The 16223-nt window shown below is 45.7% G+C and overlaps 1 protein-coding gene across 1 annotated transcript in view; it reads left to right on the top strand.

Moving 5' to 3' along the window:
- MYOM2 (myomesin 2) overlaps positions 1–16223 on the top strand; it is a 100511-nt gene that overhangs the window by 34195 nt on the left and 50093 nt on the right. Inside the window, 5 exon segments of the mRNA XM_017887852.1 lie at positions 4526–4653; positions 8321–8504; positions 10651–10825; positions 12293–12414; positions 14645–14832. Of these exon segments, the coding sequence (XP_017743341.1) occupies positions 4526–4653; positions 8321–8504; positions 10651–10825; positions 12293–12414; positions 14645–14832 (797 nt within the window).

Raw genomic sequence — 16223 nt, 5'->3', positions numbered from 1 at the left:
AAACAAACATATGTCCCAATGTGTCCCATGAGGGACATAAACTCCCAAAAGAAGACCGTTAAGAGTTCTGGTCCAGCCAAGGGAACCTTTAAGCCTTAGTCAAACCCTCTGGCTCCAGAAGGACCTAGAACTCAGGACAGACACTCAATACGTAAGGAATGAAAGTGAGGGCTTTGGGGAGGGCAACTTCTTGCAGCTTCCTGGGCATCTGGTTTTTTGACTCAGCCTAGTATTCTATCTCATGCATGGTAAACCCTCTCCATTTTTTGGATGATTAGAACATGGATATTTGAATGACTGATAAATGGCTCCAAATTCTTTTGGAAGAGAAGGCGTGCTTGAGGCTGACCAACCTGTGTAGAATGAGGTTTGGTTCTGGCCTGTGGGAGGAACAGGCAGCCCAGGCTGTGTAGAATGAGGTCTGGTTGCCTGTGGGAGGAACAGGCAGCCCAGGCTGTATAGAATGAGGTCTGGTTCTGGCCTGTGGGAGGAACAGGCAGCCCAGGCTCTGTGGAATGAGGTTTGGTTCTGGCCTGTGGGAGGAACAGGCAGCCCAGGCTGTGTAGAATGAGGTCGGGTTGCCTGTGGGAGGAACAGGCAGCCCAGGCTGTGTAGAATGAGGTTTGGTTCTGGCCTGTGGGAGGAACAGGCCGTCCCCCTTCTCACTCCTCACGGGCAGACAGATTCAGGGAGTAGACGGGCAGCCTGGACCATGCTGAGTGGATGTGTGGGATTCCAGCCTGGCAAAAATGAGCCGTGGTGAGAAGGTGTAACTTGCTTTATAAACGTCACATATCTGTGATGAAATTTGCCTTCTGTCAAGGCCATTGTGAAGAGCACTGGGGAAGGGAAATCATGTAATGGAATGAAGCTTCCCCAGGCAGAAGCCCTGCCTTTTTGGAGAGACAGTCTATCTTTCTAGTGACACATGATTGTGGTGGGAGAGACGTAGCCCGCTGTTCATGACGTGTCAAAGGAAGGAAGAGCAGGTGTCCTGAGGCTTGGTTTGCCAGTTGATAAAATGGAAGTCTGGTGTCCAGAAACAGTAGCTCTCGTTTCCCGCTGGAGTAAAGACACAGATGCTATTTTCCATGGTCTCCTGTTTTCCTTGCTTTCAGCAAGGCAGGTTTCTGGCTGGTTGGGCCTGTGCCCTCCTCTGTTGGAGGCGGTTGTGAATGCGGCAGAATTTATTCATCCTCAGGGGACTTTTCCAAGGCTGTGTTTATGTGGTGGGTCATGGGAGGCTGAGGGTAAGACTCTTAGATGGAAAATTGCTTGACTTGGTACGTGGACACTGCCTGAGGCTCAGCCTCCCGGGCTTCGGTTCTCTGACGTGATGCCTTGTGTACAGTGAACAGGCAATTTCCACGGTCAGAAACAAACTGGGTATGAAATTGAAATTCTGCTATGTTGATATGGGGGTTTGGAAAGTTCATCTGTTCACCTCAGCCATTTTAAACAAGGAGTAACTCCTCTAACTTAAAAAGTCTTTATCCGAAGAAAGAGATCTATAATGTTTCTAAGCGAACCATTTCAGGGTTCAAGAATTTGCTCTTAGGAAGTTTCCTTTTCTACCTGTGTCTTTTTTCTTCAGCTGATTTTTTTTTCTTTTACCATTGCTTTAGCTAGAAAACACTTGGTAAATGCCACTTGTTTTACTGAAACAGAAACTCAGTACTGTTGTTGGCTAAAATGGCTCGCCTGCTATTTTGACTTTTGCTAAGTTTTCCGTATCATTTTAATCTTGGGCAATGTCTTCCTTCAAACATTTAAACGGCTATCCATGCTCTTCCCTTAACATAAACCCAGCTTGCCCAGTATTTCTTGAATTGCTTCGTTGAAAAATGGACACCGTATTCTTGCAAAGGCCAGAATAGACTCTCGTAGAATTTAATGAGAGCGTTTTTACTCTACTGTTTTCCCATGTTATTCTCTCCTAATTGTGCATGCAAGCGTTGGCTGTGCTGTCCTGGGCTGAGTCATCTGCAGCTCACGTGCTCAGTCACTTGCTCTGTGCTCTGCAGGACCCTAGAATTCTGTCAATTCTAAAATAAACTCGGCGTTTCATTTACTTAGAGAAAAATCTCCTGGGGAGGTTGTGGTTTCCTTAGGTGGATGAGGGAACAAAATGCAGAAGTTGGAACCAGAAGACCTAAGTCTGGACCCCAATTCAGCCACCCAGTAGCTGTGCGATCTCAGGAAAATGTTATGTTTTTATGAGTTCAGTTTCTGGATTTTTAAGTGGAGGAAACCAATAGTATCTTCCTCCATACATGAACAGAACCCAGAATAAGATATTGGATGTGAAAGCATTTTACAACCATAATATATATTACATATTAATAATGTATATAACATATAATAATACAAGAAGTATGTGTGTGTTTGTCTCTCACTGTTTTCATTTAGTATTGACTTGGCCCATTGGAACAGGGCTCGGGAGCCTTCAGGGCTGAAGCAGAGGTGAGGGCAGTGTCAGTGCCCTGGGGGTAGAACCGTTGGCCAGTGTCTCGCCTGCGCTTAGCGGCATCTCCGGTGTGCTTAGCAGTGTCTTATGTGTGCTTAGTGGTGTCTCATGTGTGCTTATCAGTGTCTCACGTGTGCTTAGTGGTGTCTTTTGTGTGCTTAGTGGCATCTAACCTGTGCTTAGCGGCATCGCGCTTGTGCCTAGTGGCATCTCACGTGTGCTTAGTGGCATCTCGCGTGTGACTAGCGGCATCTCACATGCACTTAGCAGCATCCTGCATGTGCCTAGTGGTGTCTCGCGTGTGCTTAGTGGTGTCTCTCGTGTGCTTAGAGGTATCTCACATGTACCTCGCAGTGTCTCATGTGTGCTTAACGTTCATTTGCTTTCCCTCGGCTCCCCTCTCAGCTGCAGGGTCATAGCTCATGCCCACCCCCGTGCTTCCCTCTCCCTGGCTTGTGGGACCCTTTTGAACCCTTTTCTCCTCTCTGCATGGTGGGAGCATCTGCAAATCCGCAAGGCTCCTGTGATCACATTGTCCGAGGTGATGACGATGTGAAGAATGACTCACGTGTCTTGCCCCAGCCAGGGATCCCCTGCTGACAAAGCTGTGTTCTTTCGTCGCACCTTGTCATCAAAGGCACTGTCTCTCACTCCACTTTCTCTGGTCTTTTGCTACGTGCAGGGGCAAAGGCGGCAAGACAGTTCCGAAAGCGTGAACGAGATTCTGCAGTCAGCGGCTCACATCCGCTCACTGCTTCTGTTCGTTGCTTTGTTCTTTCTGTCCCTTGGTTTGCTTCCCTCGTCAGCACCTCTGAAATAAACCAGGATTCCATTTTGGAATTTCGGTGTGTGTTACAGGAAGATGAGTTTTCCACGTCTTCTCTCTGGAGTGCTTTTTTCTGTGGGTCTCAAGGTGTGGACACGGAGCGTGGGTGGACAGCAGGCCTGTGGCGTGTCCCCCGCCCCGGTTACCCTCTGCACTTTCTGGAGACACGCTGACCCCTTGTGTGAAATTCAGCACCTTACCAGAATGACCCCAGCTCAGCCTGTGTTGTCTCTGACATGCAATGCACTGTGCAGTCGGGCTCAGGAAACGAAGCCCAGTCTTGCTTTGTGCTATTTCCGTGTTCAATTCCTGGCCTGCCACAGAGTCCTGAGGGAGCAACTGGATTTTGAGAAGGGCTCAGAGATGTCCCAGGGAGGTTTCAGACCATTTTAATCATGTGCTAATCTAATTGGAGGTTCATAACATTTTGTATCACAATTTCAAGAACTGTGGGTCTGGAAAAACCTCCACCTCCACTCCTTATGAGAATCTCCTATAAATTGAGATAGAAATCCCCACACTTCATAGTATATTTTAAAAAGATGTATGTCAGATGAGAGGCATATGGAGCATCTGACTGCAAATATTCTAGCATAAGTTATTTGCAGAAGGCTTATTAACATCACTCCAGAATTCAAACATACAGACATGGAATACAGTGCCTGTGAATATGGTACTGACCTTCTGAGGGAGGAGCAGGCAAGGTGCTTTAGAAGTGGATGCATAATTTAAGTGCTCTGAGGGCACATGGTATAAAGAAAGAACCTAGAGGGGATCCTCAGAGGTGGGGCCGCCTTGTCCTGAGGTGCGTCGTATTGCAGAACACAGACTGCGAATACGTTCCCTGCACAGATTCCCAATGCAGTCAGGGCTCCATTTCGGATGCAATGCCTGGTTTCTTCTGGTAAATCCTTCCCCCTCTTCCAGCAGAATCTCTGGAAGACTTTCGGATGAGATTCCTTTCTTACGAACTGGCTTATATCTGTATCGGAAGCAAAAATGATCTAATGGTGCCTTATCCTCTGGTTCCGAAGAAGCAGATCTTTGGGGTTTGTTTGCCTCCCCCAAATAGAAACAAGACAAAGTGCAATACCCATGTGGTAGCGTCCTCCAGTGCCCCGAGGTGGGCAAAGTGCAATACCCATGTGGTAGCGTCCTCCAGTGCCCCGAGGTGGGCCACAGAGAGGCTGATGGGGGTCCTCCAGCACTCACTGAGTTTATTACTCCTCCAGGTGACGTCCAGGTTCCAGGGCCTCCCACCAATGTGCACGCCTCCGAGATCAGCAGAAACTATGTCGTCCTCAGCTGGGAGCCACCCACTCCCCGCGGCAAGGACCCGCTCACGTACTTCATCGAGAAGGTAAACTCTCGGTCTGTGTCCTGGAAAAGCAGATCTCTGCATGGTCCCCCACTGTGGTGATCTCTGCGTGGCCCCCCACTGTGGTGATCTCTGCGTGGCCCCACTGACGTGATCTCTGTGTGGCCCCACTGTCGTGATCTCTGTGTGGCCCCACAGTGTCATGCTGTCTGCGTGGCCCCAGTGTTGTGATCTCTGCATGGCCCCACTGTTGTGATCTCAGCATGGCCCCACACTGTCGTGTTTGCTGTGTTTTAAAGATGGTCCATCAGTGGGTCCAGACCCTGCACCGTTGCTGGGGAACATGAGATGACACCACAGCAGGGCGGAAATTGGCACCAGGGGCTGGGCTGCGTCCTAGCCTAGCGTTGCACCTTGGTGTGAGCAGGCAGTCGCTTCCCTCTCTGGTTGCCCGTGTTCTCCACTGCCCTGTGGAGAGGGTTCCACCATCTCCTTCCTGCTGCAGCATTCCAGGCACTTACATGCTGGTGATTCCAGATTCCTCACTGGCCGTGCTTGTGCACAAGCCATATGGCCATTGGGTGGCAGTCGTGTAGAGGAAATTCACACAAGACGGAGAAGCGTTAGAATTGCCAGATCATCCAATAGAAGGCTTTTTTTTTTTTTTTCCCTGAATGCATGCAAAGAAATACAAAATACATTGTATATTGCAGTTCTGCAATCACACACACGTGTATGTAGGTAACCTACAGAATTTCACAAATGATCACCTCACCCAGCACATATTCTCTTTTTAGCCTGTCCTGTGACATTAAAAACACAGGTTGTGACCCACTGATCTGACTTGGTGACCCTCTATTGGGTTGTAGACCACAGTTGGATAAGCCTCCAAAGTCCTACAAAGGCTGTAACTATGGTTTTGTGATACAAAATTTATATTATAATATGTAATACAATAGATAGTATGCACGTGACAGAGAATATAACATATATAAGCTTATGCCACCTAATACAATAATCATATACAGCACCATTCAATGCAGCATGGCGGAAACAGAAATGGAAATGAACCGTATTTCAGACTCCAGAATGGAGGAGGAGCCTCTGGGCTTCTCTGCTTATTTGCAGTGTGTGCTATCTAGGGGGTAGAAACTGGAATTATTTCAGGGTAAACATTACATTATTAATTCTGGGTGACAAAATGTAATTATTTGTGTTACGAAAATACAAGTGGTCAGTCCCTCTGTGGGGCCTTCCTAGGGTGGAAGGTATTTTCTCAGGCCCCTCATTCCCCTCACCTTCCACCAATACCAGAAACACCAAGTTTGCAAACACACTTTTATTTTTATTTTTGAGACCAGGTCTCATTTTGTCACTCAGGCTAGAGTGCAGTGGCACAGTCATGGCTAACTGCAGTCTCCACCTCCCGGGCTCAAACAGTCCTTCTTCCCCAGCCCTCTAACCCCCAGAGTAGCGGGGACCACAGGTGTGCGCCACCACACCCAGCTGATTTTTAATTTTTTATGTAGAGAGGCGGTCTCGCCATGTTGCCCAGGCTGGTCTCAAATTCTTGGCACAAGCAATCTTCCTGCCTCAGCCTCCCAAAGTGCTGGGATTACAGGCACTTCAATGTGTTCACAGGCCAGGTGAGCCACAACACCTGTCCTGCAAACACTGTTTTAGAAAGTGGACTGTACCGTCGAACCAATGTGTGGGCAGAACCACCTGCGGTCAGTATTGATGACATGGCAGACATACTTTTTTGGTAATTTTTATTATTTTATTTTTCCATTAGTTATTGGGGTACAGGAGGTGTTTGGTTACATGAGTAAGTTCTTTAGTGGTGATTTGTGAGATGTGGGTGCACCCATCACCTGAGCAGTGTACACTGCACCGTATTTGTTGTCCTTTATCCCTCACCCGCCCTCCCACTCTTTTCCCCAGTCCCCAAAGTCCATTGTGTCATTCTTATGCCTTTGCAGTAAACACATTTTTAAGAAAATGTAATTTCAACTTTTATTTTAGCTTCGGGGGTACCTGTGCAAGTTCTGACAAGGTTATATTGCGTGATACTGATTTCGAGGTACAATTGATTTCATCACCCAGGTAGTGAGCATTGCACCCCATAGGTGGTTTTTCAGCCCTTGCCCTGTCTGGTAGATCTCGATGTCTATTGTTGCCATCTTTGTGTCCATGCGTACCCAGTGTTTAGCTCCCACTTATAAGTGAGAACATGCAGTATTTGGTTTTCTGTTCCTGTGTTAATTCACTTAGGATAACAGCCTCCAGCTGCACCCATGTGGCTGCACAGGACATGATTTTGTTCCTCTTTATGGCTGCCTAGTATTCCATGGTGTGGAGGCACCACGTTTTCTCCCTGCAGTCCACCGTTGATGGGCCCCGGGGTTGAGTCCATGTCTTTGCTGCTATGGACAGTGCTGCGATGAACATACAAGCACATGCATCTTCTGGATGAATGATTTATTTTCCTTTGGGCACATACCCAGTAATGGGATTGCTGGATGGAATGGTAGTTCTGCTTTAGGTTCTTTGAGAAGTCTCTAAACTGCTTTCCACAGTGACTGAGCTAACTGACATTCCCCCAGCAGTAGATAAGCCTTCCCTTTGTGGACCCACATTCTGAGGTAGGAGAGGAAGCTCTCCTATAGACACTTGGACTGCGGTGGCTTGGGGTCGCCAGGGCCTCAGGCCCATGATGCCCTGGAGGCTGCCACTGCGAACGCCTGGGGCAGATGCAAAATAGCAACTTTTCACTTCCACCAAAATGAGAGAAAACCCCTTCAAATATGAGTCTGATTTCTAGAAGTCTGAGTTGCTATCTGAAATTTTCAGCAGACTTACCAGGGTCAGTGTATATCCAACTTTTACTACCACAAAACTACTTTCAAAAAAGGAGTTTTATCTCTGTGTGAAAAAATAAAATGTAATCAAGGTTTTTAAAGTAATTATAAATAAATAAGCAGTATATAAAATTTGGGAAAGAGAAGTTACATGGAGTGCAATTAAAATCAGCAATAATTCCATCATATAAAATAGCCGTATTAAAGTGTGGTACCTATATTTATAGTCTTTTTCTCCATAGATTTTAATGTACTTGTTATATCATACAATTTGCATTCTGTGTTACATTTCACAAAATAATATAATTCTTCTTATCAGACTAAATATCTTTTTACAGTAATTTAACTGGCTATGTGGTTTTTAATCTATGAACATATCACCATGTGTCTTACTGTATTGACAGCCATTTTGATTGCTGTCATTTATCACTACCGCAAGTAGCTGCAATATGGTAATAATTTTAAGTTGAAATGTGAACCACTGAGTTATGGTGGAATTTTGCAAATATACTTCTAAATTATCTTTTATTATTTGCAGGTTAATTCTATTTTGCTAAAACTACCACCTACGTGTTGATTCTCTTACGTTTTCTATGGTTTAATTATTTACTTTAATGGAAAAATATTTATTAGTAGATATGATCAACTTTGGGTAATTTGTGACTTCCTTCTCCAAATTGGCATCATGTTTTATAAAACTCAGAGAAGATGCATGGCCATCCTCTGTGTGCGAGACACGGTGGGCTCACCTGGTGGACCTGGGTTAGCGAGAACAGAGCATTTCTTCCTCCTCCACACGCCTCTGGGAACCTCTCGGTTTTCACTGCCAGTCTTGTTTCTCTTTGTAGTCCGTGGTGGGGAGCGGCAGCTGGCAGAGAGTCAATGCCCAGACGGCCGTGAGGTCCCCGAGATATGCTGTGTTTGACCTCATGGAGGGGAAGTCATACGTGTTCCGAGTGCTGTCAGCCAACCGGCACGGCCTGAGCGAGCCGTCGGAGATAACGTCCCCCATTGAGGCCCAGGACGTGACCGGTGAGCTGTCACCCTGGGTGGCCCCAAGTCAGGACGGGCTAAGAGTGGGGTGACGCCAAATAGCCTGAAATTATGTGAATAAAGACATTAATGTTATAAACGAGTTGAAGTTCAAGTGGACTTAAAACTCAACTTTACAAGAGATTAAGAGCTCTCTGTCATGTTTTGTTTGGTTCTTGACATTTCTCCAAAGCTCCATCTTCTTTTCATGAAACCAGTAAGTGAGTTGAAAAATATGGTTAGGAAATGGTTACTTTCATTGTTTTATTTAAAGTTTTTTTTAACTTTTATTTTAGGTTCAGGGGTCCATGTGTAGGTTTGTTACATAGTTAAACTTGTGTCCTGGGGGTTTGTTGTAAAGATTATTTTGTCACCCAGGTACCAAGCCTAGTAGCCATTAGTGACTTTTCCTGCTCCTCTCCCTCCTCCCACCCTAGACCCTCTGATAGTCCCCAGTGTGTGCTGTTCCCCTCTATGTGTCCACGTGTTCTCATCATTTAGCTCCCACTTATGAGTGAGAACATTTGGTATTTGTTTTTCTGTTCCTGCATTAGTTTGCTAAGGGTAATGGCCTCCAGCTTCACTCATGTTCCTGCAAAGGACATGGTCTTGTTCTTTTTTTATGGCTGCATAGTATTCCACAGTATATGCATACCACATTTTCTTTATCCGATCTGTCATTGATAGGCATTTGGGTTGATTCCATGTCTTTGCTATCATGAACAGTGCTGCCATGAACATTTGCATCCACATGTCTTTTATGGTAGAATGATTTATGTTCCTCTGGGTGTGTACCCAGTCCTGGGATTGCTGCATGGAATGATAGTTCTTTTTTTTTTTTTTTTTTTTTTTCAGCTCTTTGTGGAATCATGACATGGCTTTCCACAGTAGTTGAATGAATTTACATTCCCACCAACTGTGTATAAGTGTTCCCTTTTCTCTGCAATGGTCACTTTTAAAGTAATTCAAATTTTAAGTACACTAGGGTTTTTTTTTTAATTAGTTTTTTTTTTTAATTGTTTTGTAGAGATAGAGTTTCACCATATTGCCCAGGCCAGTCTCTCGAACTCCTGAACTCAAGGGATCCTCCCACCCTGGCCTCTCGAAATGTTGGGATGCCAGCGTGAGCCAGTGTGCCCAGCCAGGCACTAGAGTTTCTTGTCCATCTGGCTTGATGGTCCCTCTTGGAAGGTTTCAAATACAAATTACAGAAATTCTGAATTGCAGTCCCTGGAGTCATAACTCCTTCATGGATGACAATTAACTAGCATGTAAGCAGAGGCACCCTGGAAATCCCCAGAAGCCTTCGTGGGAGGCACATTGGTGTCAGGAACACAGTTCTGAGTGCCCAGGTGCCCTCCTCCCTCTCTCTCTATGTCCTGTTTCCTGAGAAAGCCAGATATGGAAATGAACAAGGTCACGAGGCCAGCTGCCTCCAGGGCATCCTCAAGTTTCTATCTGGCTCTGGTTTTAATCAAAGCTCTTAGAACTCATACCCAGAACCACAGGCTTGACGAGACCAGCTGTCTCTCAGCAGGGCCCAGCCTTCTTGTGCTTTATGACACATGTGAAAAATGACAGTGTCCATCATTGAGAAACACTGTGGGGTGTGGCCCAGGTGGCCAGCATGGAGGACACAGGTGGCCCCAAGGCCTTACCGGACCCCAGTTCACAGTCCACTAGTGGGGCCTGGCACGAGATGAGAGGATCTAATGGTCAGGTCATGACTGAATGTTGAGTGCCCCTGGGAGATTCCAACAGATCTGATAAAATTGAGTCTTAACTTTCTTAAAATTGGTTAATTTCCAGTTCAAAAAAGTTATTACCCAGGTGTCCTCATCCCCAGTGCCAACAGAGGATCTTTTTAACTGCTTTGGTGGGGGACAGGAGGCTTCAGGATAGATGTCATCCTGTGTCTTTAGGAGTTGTGTGGAGCTTGGGAAGAGATAGGAGAGACCAGCACCTCCCAACGGCCCTTGGGTGGTCGGCCCCGGGCTCCTCTCCTGCTCCCAGACCCCTCGTCTGAATTTCTTCCAAAGCCTCCAACCTGGCCATCCAGTTCCCTGTGGAAAGGGCTGGAAGATCTCTGGTGCAGCTTCCAAAGCTCTGATGCCATCTCACCACTCCCTTTGTTTCCTACAAAAAGTTGTCCCTTCTGCTCCGGGTCGGGTTCTTGCTTCCCGAAACACCAAGACGTCGGTGGTGGTGCAGTGGGACCGACCCAAGCATGAGGAGGACCTGCTGGGCTACTACGTGGACTGCTGCGTGGCTGGAACCAACCACTGGGAGCCCTGCAACCACAAGCCCATCGGATACAACAGGTGCGGCCTCCTTCCCCAGCCCTGCAGTCAGCCCTGAAATAAAGCATGAGAAGCAAGACTGTTGAGGCCCCTGTGGCCCTGGCATAGGGAGTACCACGGCCACAAGGCTTCTGCATAAATGAGTCTGTCTTAGCCACGCACGAGGACTGTATAATTTTACAGTTTGACCACTTGGATGAGCTAGTTACTGCACTCGCTCATCTTGACCGAAACAATTTATTTATGGATGAAAGGAGAGTTCCAGAACCTGTTTTTTTTTTTTTTCCGACATAATTAGCACTTAGCCCTTTTCTTTGAATAACAGAGTTAAAAATAGCGACTACAATGTGAAAGTCGTTTTATTTTTTTCATATTGATTTTTTTGACTTGAAAGTTGCTTTGATCACGTGCCTGGTAGTTCTATTCTCTAGCGCCTGATGGAGACCCCACCAGGCGCCAACTCTTCACTTGTTGGGAAGTGGGGGCAGCTTGGGGGGATGCTGGCTGCTTTGCAGGGGAAAGCCAGTGACCCTGCCTTTGGAGATCCTTCCTCCTGCTGTCTGCTGAGTGTGCAGGGATGTCTGAGGTATTAGGCTTCTCTGCGATACACGTCTTAGGAAAATGTCGGCAGCTGTCAGAACCACCCTTGTGGATGAATGATCAATTATGGCTCAGCCATTTCTCCTTTTACAATCTGAAAAAAATACACTGTAAAAAGCGGTGGCTAACAAAAAGAGATGTCATCGAAAAGAATAACAATTAGATGTTCTTCACAGCCCACACCAAATGCAGAAATATCGATCAGAATAAGAAACTTAAAACATGATTCCAGTACAGGGAAATGGTTAGTGAATATTTATTGACTATATATGATAAGTAATAATTGCTTACACAGACTGCGTACCTTCCATACACAAGGCACCTGTGCTAAGTTCTTCACCGAGAGTTTTCCCTGTAGTGCCTGCAACAATGCTGTGGGGTAGGAATTATCCCCATCTTATAGATAGAAAAACGAAGTCTTACAGGGGTTAAGGAGCTTGATTAAGGCCATAAAATCTGTGAGGATCTGTGAGGTGTCAAAGCCAGTATTCGAGTCTAGTCCATCTGACTTCCAAATCTTGGCCTCTAACCACTGCAGTGTGATTACCGCTCACTAAGTTTTACATACATAGGTTCTTTTAGATAAGGAATGGCATACTGTTGGATAATGGACCTTTGATCCAGACGAGGCCTAGAAAGTGCAAAAGCAAAGGTGAACTCACAGAACAAGTGGCTTTGACGCCACGTGTAGTCAGCTCCGGCTATAATTGGGTGCTGTGACCTTACTTTTAGACTCTAAATGTTGAGCTAATTAACTGGAATTGAAAATGAAGGATGTATGTTGTCCATAAAAAGTTTTTATGGAGCATTCAGGATGATTTTCGCTTCTGCTGCAGTAGAGAAAAAGTGGAGCCTGGCAGTTCTGACCCTGATCCCTGTGTTTCTCAGGTTCGTGGTACACGGCTTAACCACGGGAGAGCAGTACATCTTCCGAGTCAAGGCGGTCAATGCCGTGGGGATGAGTGAAAATTCCCAGGAATCAGACGTCATAAAAGTGCAGGCTGCACTCAGTAAGTCACTCACAGGCTGTTCTGGGCCGATGGCTCCCGTACACTGTAATTTCTGCATGAATAAACATTTATGATGCCATTCGGAAATTTATTGGAGGGAAAAAGGGGACTCAATTGTTGAACAGAGAACATGCATTTCTTTGAAGCCTCTCGGTTGACTGCTCGTCTTGGAAATGAGGGAGAAATGATAATACGCTAATAAAACACAAATTAAAAATAGAAAACATTATTAGAGGTCACATGTGTTGCCAAATACCTGTACTCGTGTGAAAATGTATGCTGTAGGCCGGGCACGGTGGCTAATGCCTGTAATCCCAGCACTTTGGGAGGCTGAGGTGGCTGGATCATGAGGTCAAGAGATCGAGACCACCCTGGCCAACATGGTGAAACCCTGTCTCTACTAAAAATAGAAAAATTAGCCGGGCGTGGTGGTGCGTGCCTGTGGTCTTAGCTACTTGGGAGGCTGAGGCGGGAGAATCACTTGAACCCGGAAGGAGGAGGTTGCAGTGAGCCAAGATCGCACCATTGTATTCCAGCCTGGGTGACAGAGCAAGACTCTGTCTTCAAAAATAAAAAAAATAAAAAAAAAAAAAAAAATATATATATATATATATAAATATATATATATATATTAAAAAAATATATATATATATATATATATGTATGTATGTATATGTGTGCTGTAGGGGTTACATTTCTCTTTTCAAAATATGTGGTAAAATGCAGTGACATCAATGGCCTTTTTAGCTGTTCTCAGTTTAAGGAACTTTAATCACTTCAGAGAATGTCATGTTTATGTAACTTTGTGACTTTGTTGGTAAATAGTGATGTTTGACAGTTTTTATTATTTTGATGCAACGAGACAATTGGGATCCTAAATCTCAGGGACCCTCCCTAGAACAGTTGGCTGTGTCAAGCTGTGCTGCAGCCTCGTGGCTTTGCTTTCTCATGAAATGCACCACGCCAAGTAAGTGCACATACTCAGAAACATTTTGAAACACAAATGCCACACACGACACACTTGGATTCACAGTATTATCTTCCCACTTCAGAGGGAACTGTGTTGCTCATTGATGATTTTTCATCTCTGACTAAATTTGCAACGTTTTCAGAAATTAAAATTTATCTTCTAATGAGATTGCTGTTGGATTTCCAAGGAATGTCAAATCTGGTAACACTTAGCTAGGTACAATAGCGCTGACTCTTTTGTTTTAAGATTAATCTCTCAAGTTTTTCCATGAGGGACTTTCAAACATTCCCATTTTCTTTTTAAAGTCATTCCTACTAAAGGAAAACCCGTAATTTTTTTTTAGACTTAGAGTCTCGCTCTGTTGCTCAGGCTGGAGTGCAGTGGTGCAATCACAGCTCCCTGCAGCCTTGAGCTTTTGGGCTCCAGCAATCCTCATTCCTCAGCCTCCTGATGGGCTAGGACCACAGGGACGCACCACCAAGCCCAGCTAATTTTTTGATTTTTTGTAGAGATGGAGTTTCACCATGTTGCCCAGGCTGATCTCAAACTTAGGAGCTCAAGCAGTCCTCCTGCCTCAGCCTCCCAAAGTGCTGGGACTACAGGCATGAGCCACCGCACCCGACCTGTTTTTATTCTACAATAAGAATCACTTAACTCTAGTCACCTGTGTCTCGGGTGACAGAGGATGGCCACATCGAGGTGACTCAGAGCTGGGCAAAGCAGACTCAGGCCCGGTCTGTTTCGAATGCCCTGCTCAAACAGGGAAACACAAATTCACACTCATTTGAAGGAACCTGAAGCTCCTGTAACTGTGTAGGAAATTAAAACAAACTGGAATCGTATCTGTCATCTCTGGCCACAGATGCTGAGTGGTTATTCCTTATGGTTGTAAAGGTGAAAGCTCCTTCTCCAAGCTTCTTTCACGGGGCAGGGAGGACAGGCCATCTTCTGCTGTGTCAAATGTTCACACCAGATTCAAACCGTTCATCACCCTTGTCCTATGGAAACCTTAGTAGATACACTTAGAAATAGCAATACATATACAGGAGATAAACTTTTGATTTATTTTTATACTCATCCCCTTTAAAAGGGTGTAAAGACCAAGGTGGTTAAATGTGGGTTAAGAGGGATCAGAGAGCACAGTGTTCAGGCCGTTCTCCAGGTTGCTTCCTCCTCCCTCCGCCACACTAGAGCTGGCTGCCCTGGGACAAAACCCCCAGCTGAGGTCCTCAGTAACTCCCTGGCTGTGCTTCCTTGCAGCCGTCCCGTCCCATCCTTATGGGATCACACTCCTCAACTGTGACGGCCACTCCATGACCCTCGGCTGGAAGGTTCCGAAATTCAGCGGTGGCTCGCCCATCCTGGGCTACTACCTGGACAAGCGTGAAGTTCACCATAAAAACTGGCACGAGGTCAATTCCTCACCCAGCAAACAGACAATCCTAACGGTCGGTTGGTTTTTATTTCTTTGTTTATTTTGCCTGGGTGGTTCTTTACAGTTTTTGGGCAATGTTTCCGCGTTTGATGACATTAGATAATTTGATAGACACAAAAATGGATTAAAAAATAGTATCATGAGATCATGAAGTTTTGGAGCTAAAAAGATCCTAGGAATCATTTTCTTTTTGAGAAGCAGTGAAGAAGGGAGCTCAGTGGTGGAGTGGGTCTGACAATGAGTCCATGACCTCTGGTGTGACCAGCATCTGGTCCCAGTACCGTGGTAATGTTCCTTGCCCCAGACTCTGAGGCCTTGAGGGCAGGGATGGAGTCTCATGTGTGAGTCTGAGGGGAGAGTCGTGCTGGATGTCTGTTTAGGAAGAGTGATGTTGGCTCTCTGCTTGTCACCCACTGCTTCCCTGAGACATTCTTGTATGTCAAGCCTCCAAGAGAGTCCCTTGCCGTGGTGCCCGTGGTGCTCAGGTGCAGAGTGTGGCAAGGACATCAACTCGGAGCTCAGAGATCTGGGGTCAGATCCAGACACACCCTTGGTAGCCATTGTCCTGTTTCCCTGTCTGGCCCTTGACCCCTCATCTGAGCATGGATGAACGGCCCTCATCTCACACGGCAGCTCCCATCCCGACCCTGGGGAGCCACAGACCCCTGGGGATTCACTTACACTCCAACAGGAGGGCTTTCCTTTGTGGAGGGGGTAAGGCCTTAGAAGATCTAATCTTTGTCTACTAGAAAAGTCTGCCTTATAAATATATCTCTTTATATTTTCAATGTTTTATACACATATTATGATATGTAGGCAACTTCCCAGTTTGTTGTGACATGACTGATATTTTGCCCACGTTCAACCTCTGTTCTGACCCCTTACAATGTCTAAATGTTCTCAACTTAAAAATTGTTTTATTTTCAATTGACAAATAATAATTGTATGTATAAATGGGGTACAATGTGATATTTTAATATATGTTTACATTATGGAATGATTAAATAAAGCTATTAACTTCTCCATTGCCTCCCAGTACTTATAATTTTTTTGTGGTGAGAACATTTAAAATCTATTTATTTATGCATTTATTTATTTTTTGAGACAGAATCTCACTCTGTCACCCAGGCTGGAATGCAGTGGCATGATCTTGGCTCACTATAACCTTCACCTCCCGGGTTCCAGCAATTCTCCTGCCTCGGCCTCCCGAGTAGCTGGGATTATAGATGCGTGCCACCACGTCTGGCTAATTTTTGTATTATTTTAGTAGAGACAGGGTTTCACCATGTTGCCCAGGTTGGTCTGGAGCTCCTGACCTCAGGTGATCTGCCCGCCTTGGCCTCCCAAAGTGCAGGGATTACAGGCATGAGCCACCATGCCCAGCCTAAAATCTATTTAAAAAAT

The sequence above is a fragment of the Rhinopithecus bieti genome, unplaced genomic scaffold, assembly GCF_001698545.2.
Source record: "Rhinopithecus bieti isolate Rb0 unplaced genomic scaffold, ASM169854v2 scaffold_15838, whole genome shotgun sequence".
In the NCBI taxonomy this organism is placed as follows: Eukaryota; Metazoa; Chordata; class Mammalia; order Primates; family Cercopithecidae; genus Rhinopithecus; species Rhinopithecus bieti.
This window is presented reverse-complemented; position numbering and strand designations above follow the sequence as displayed.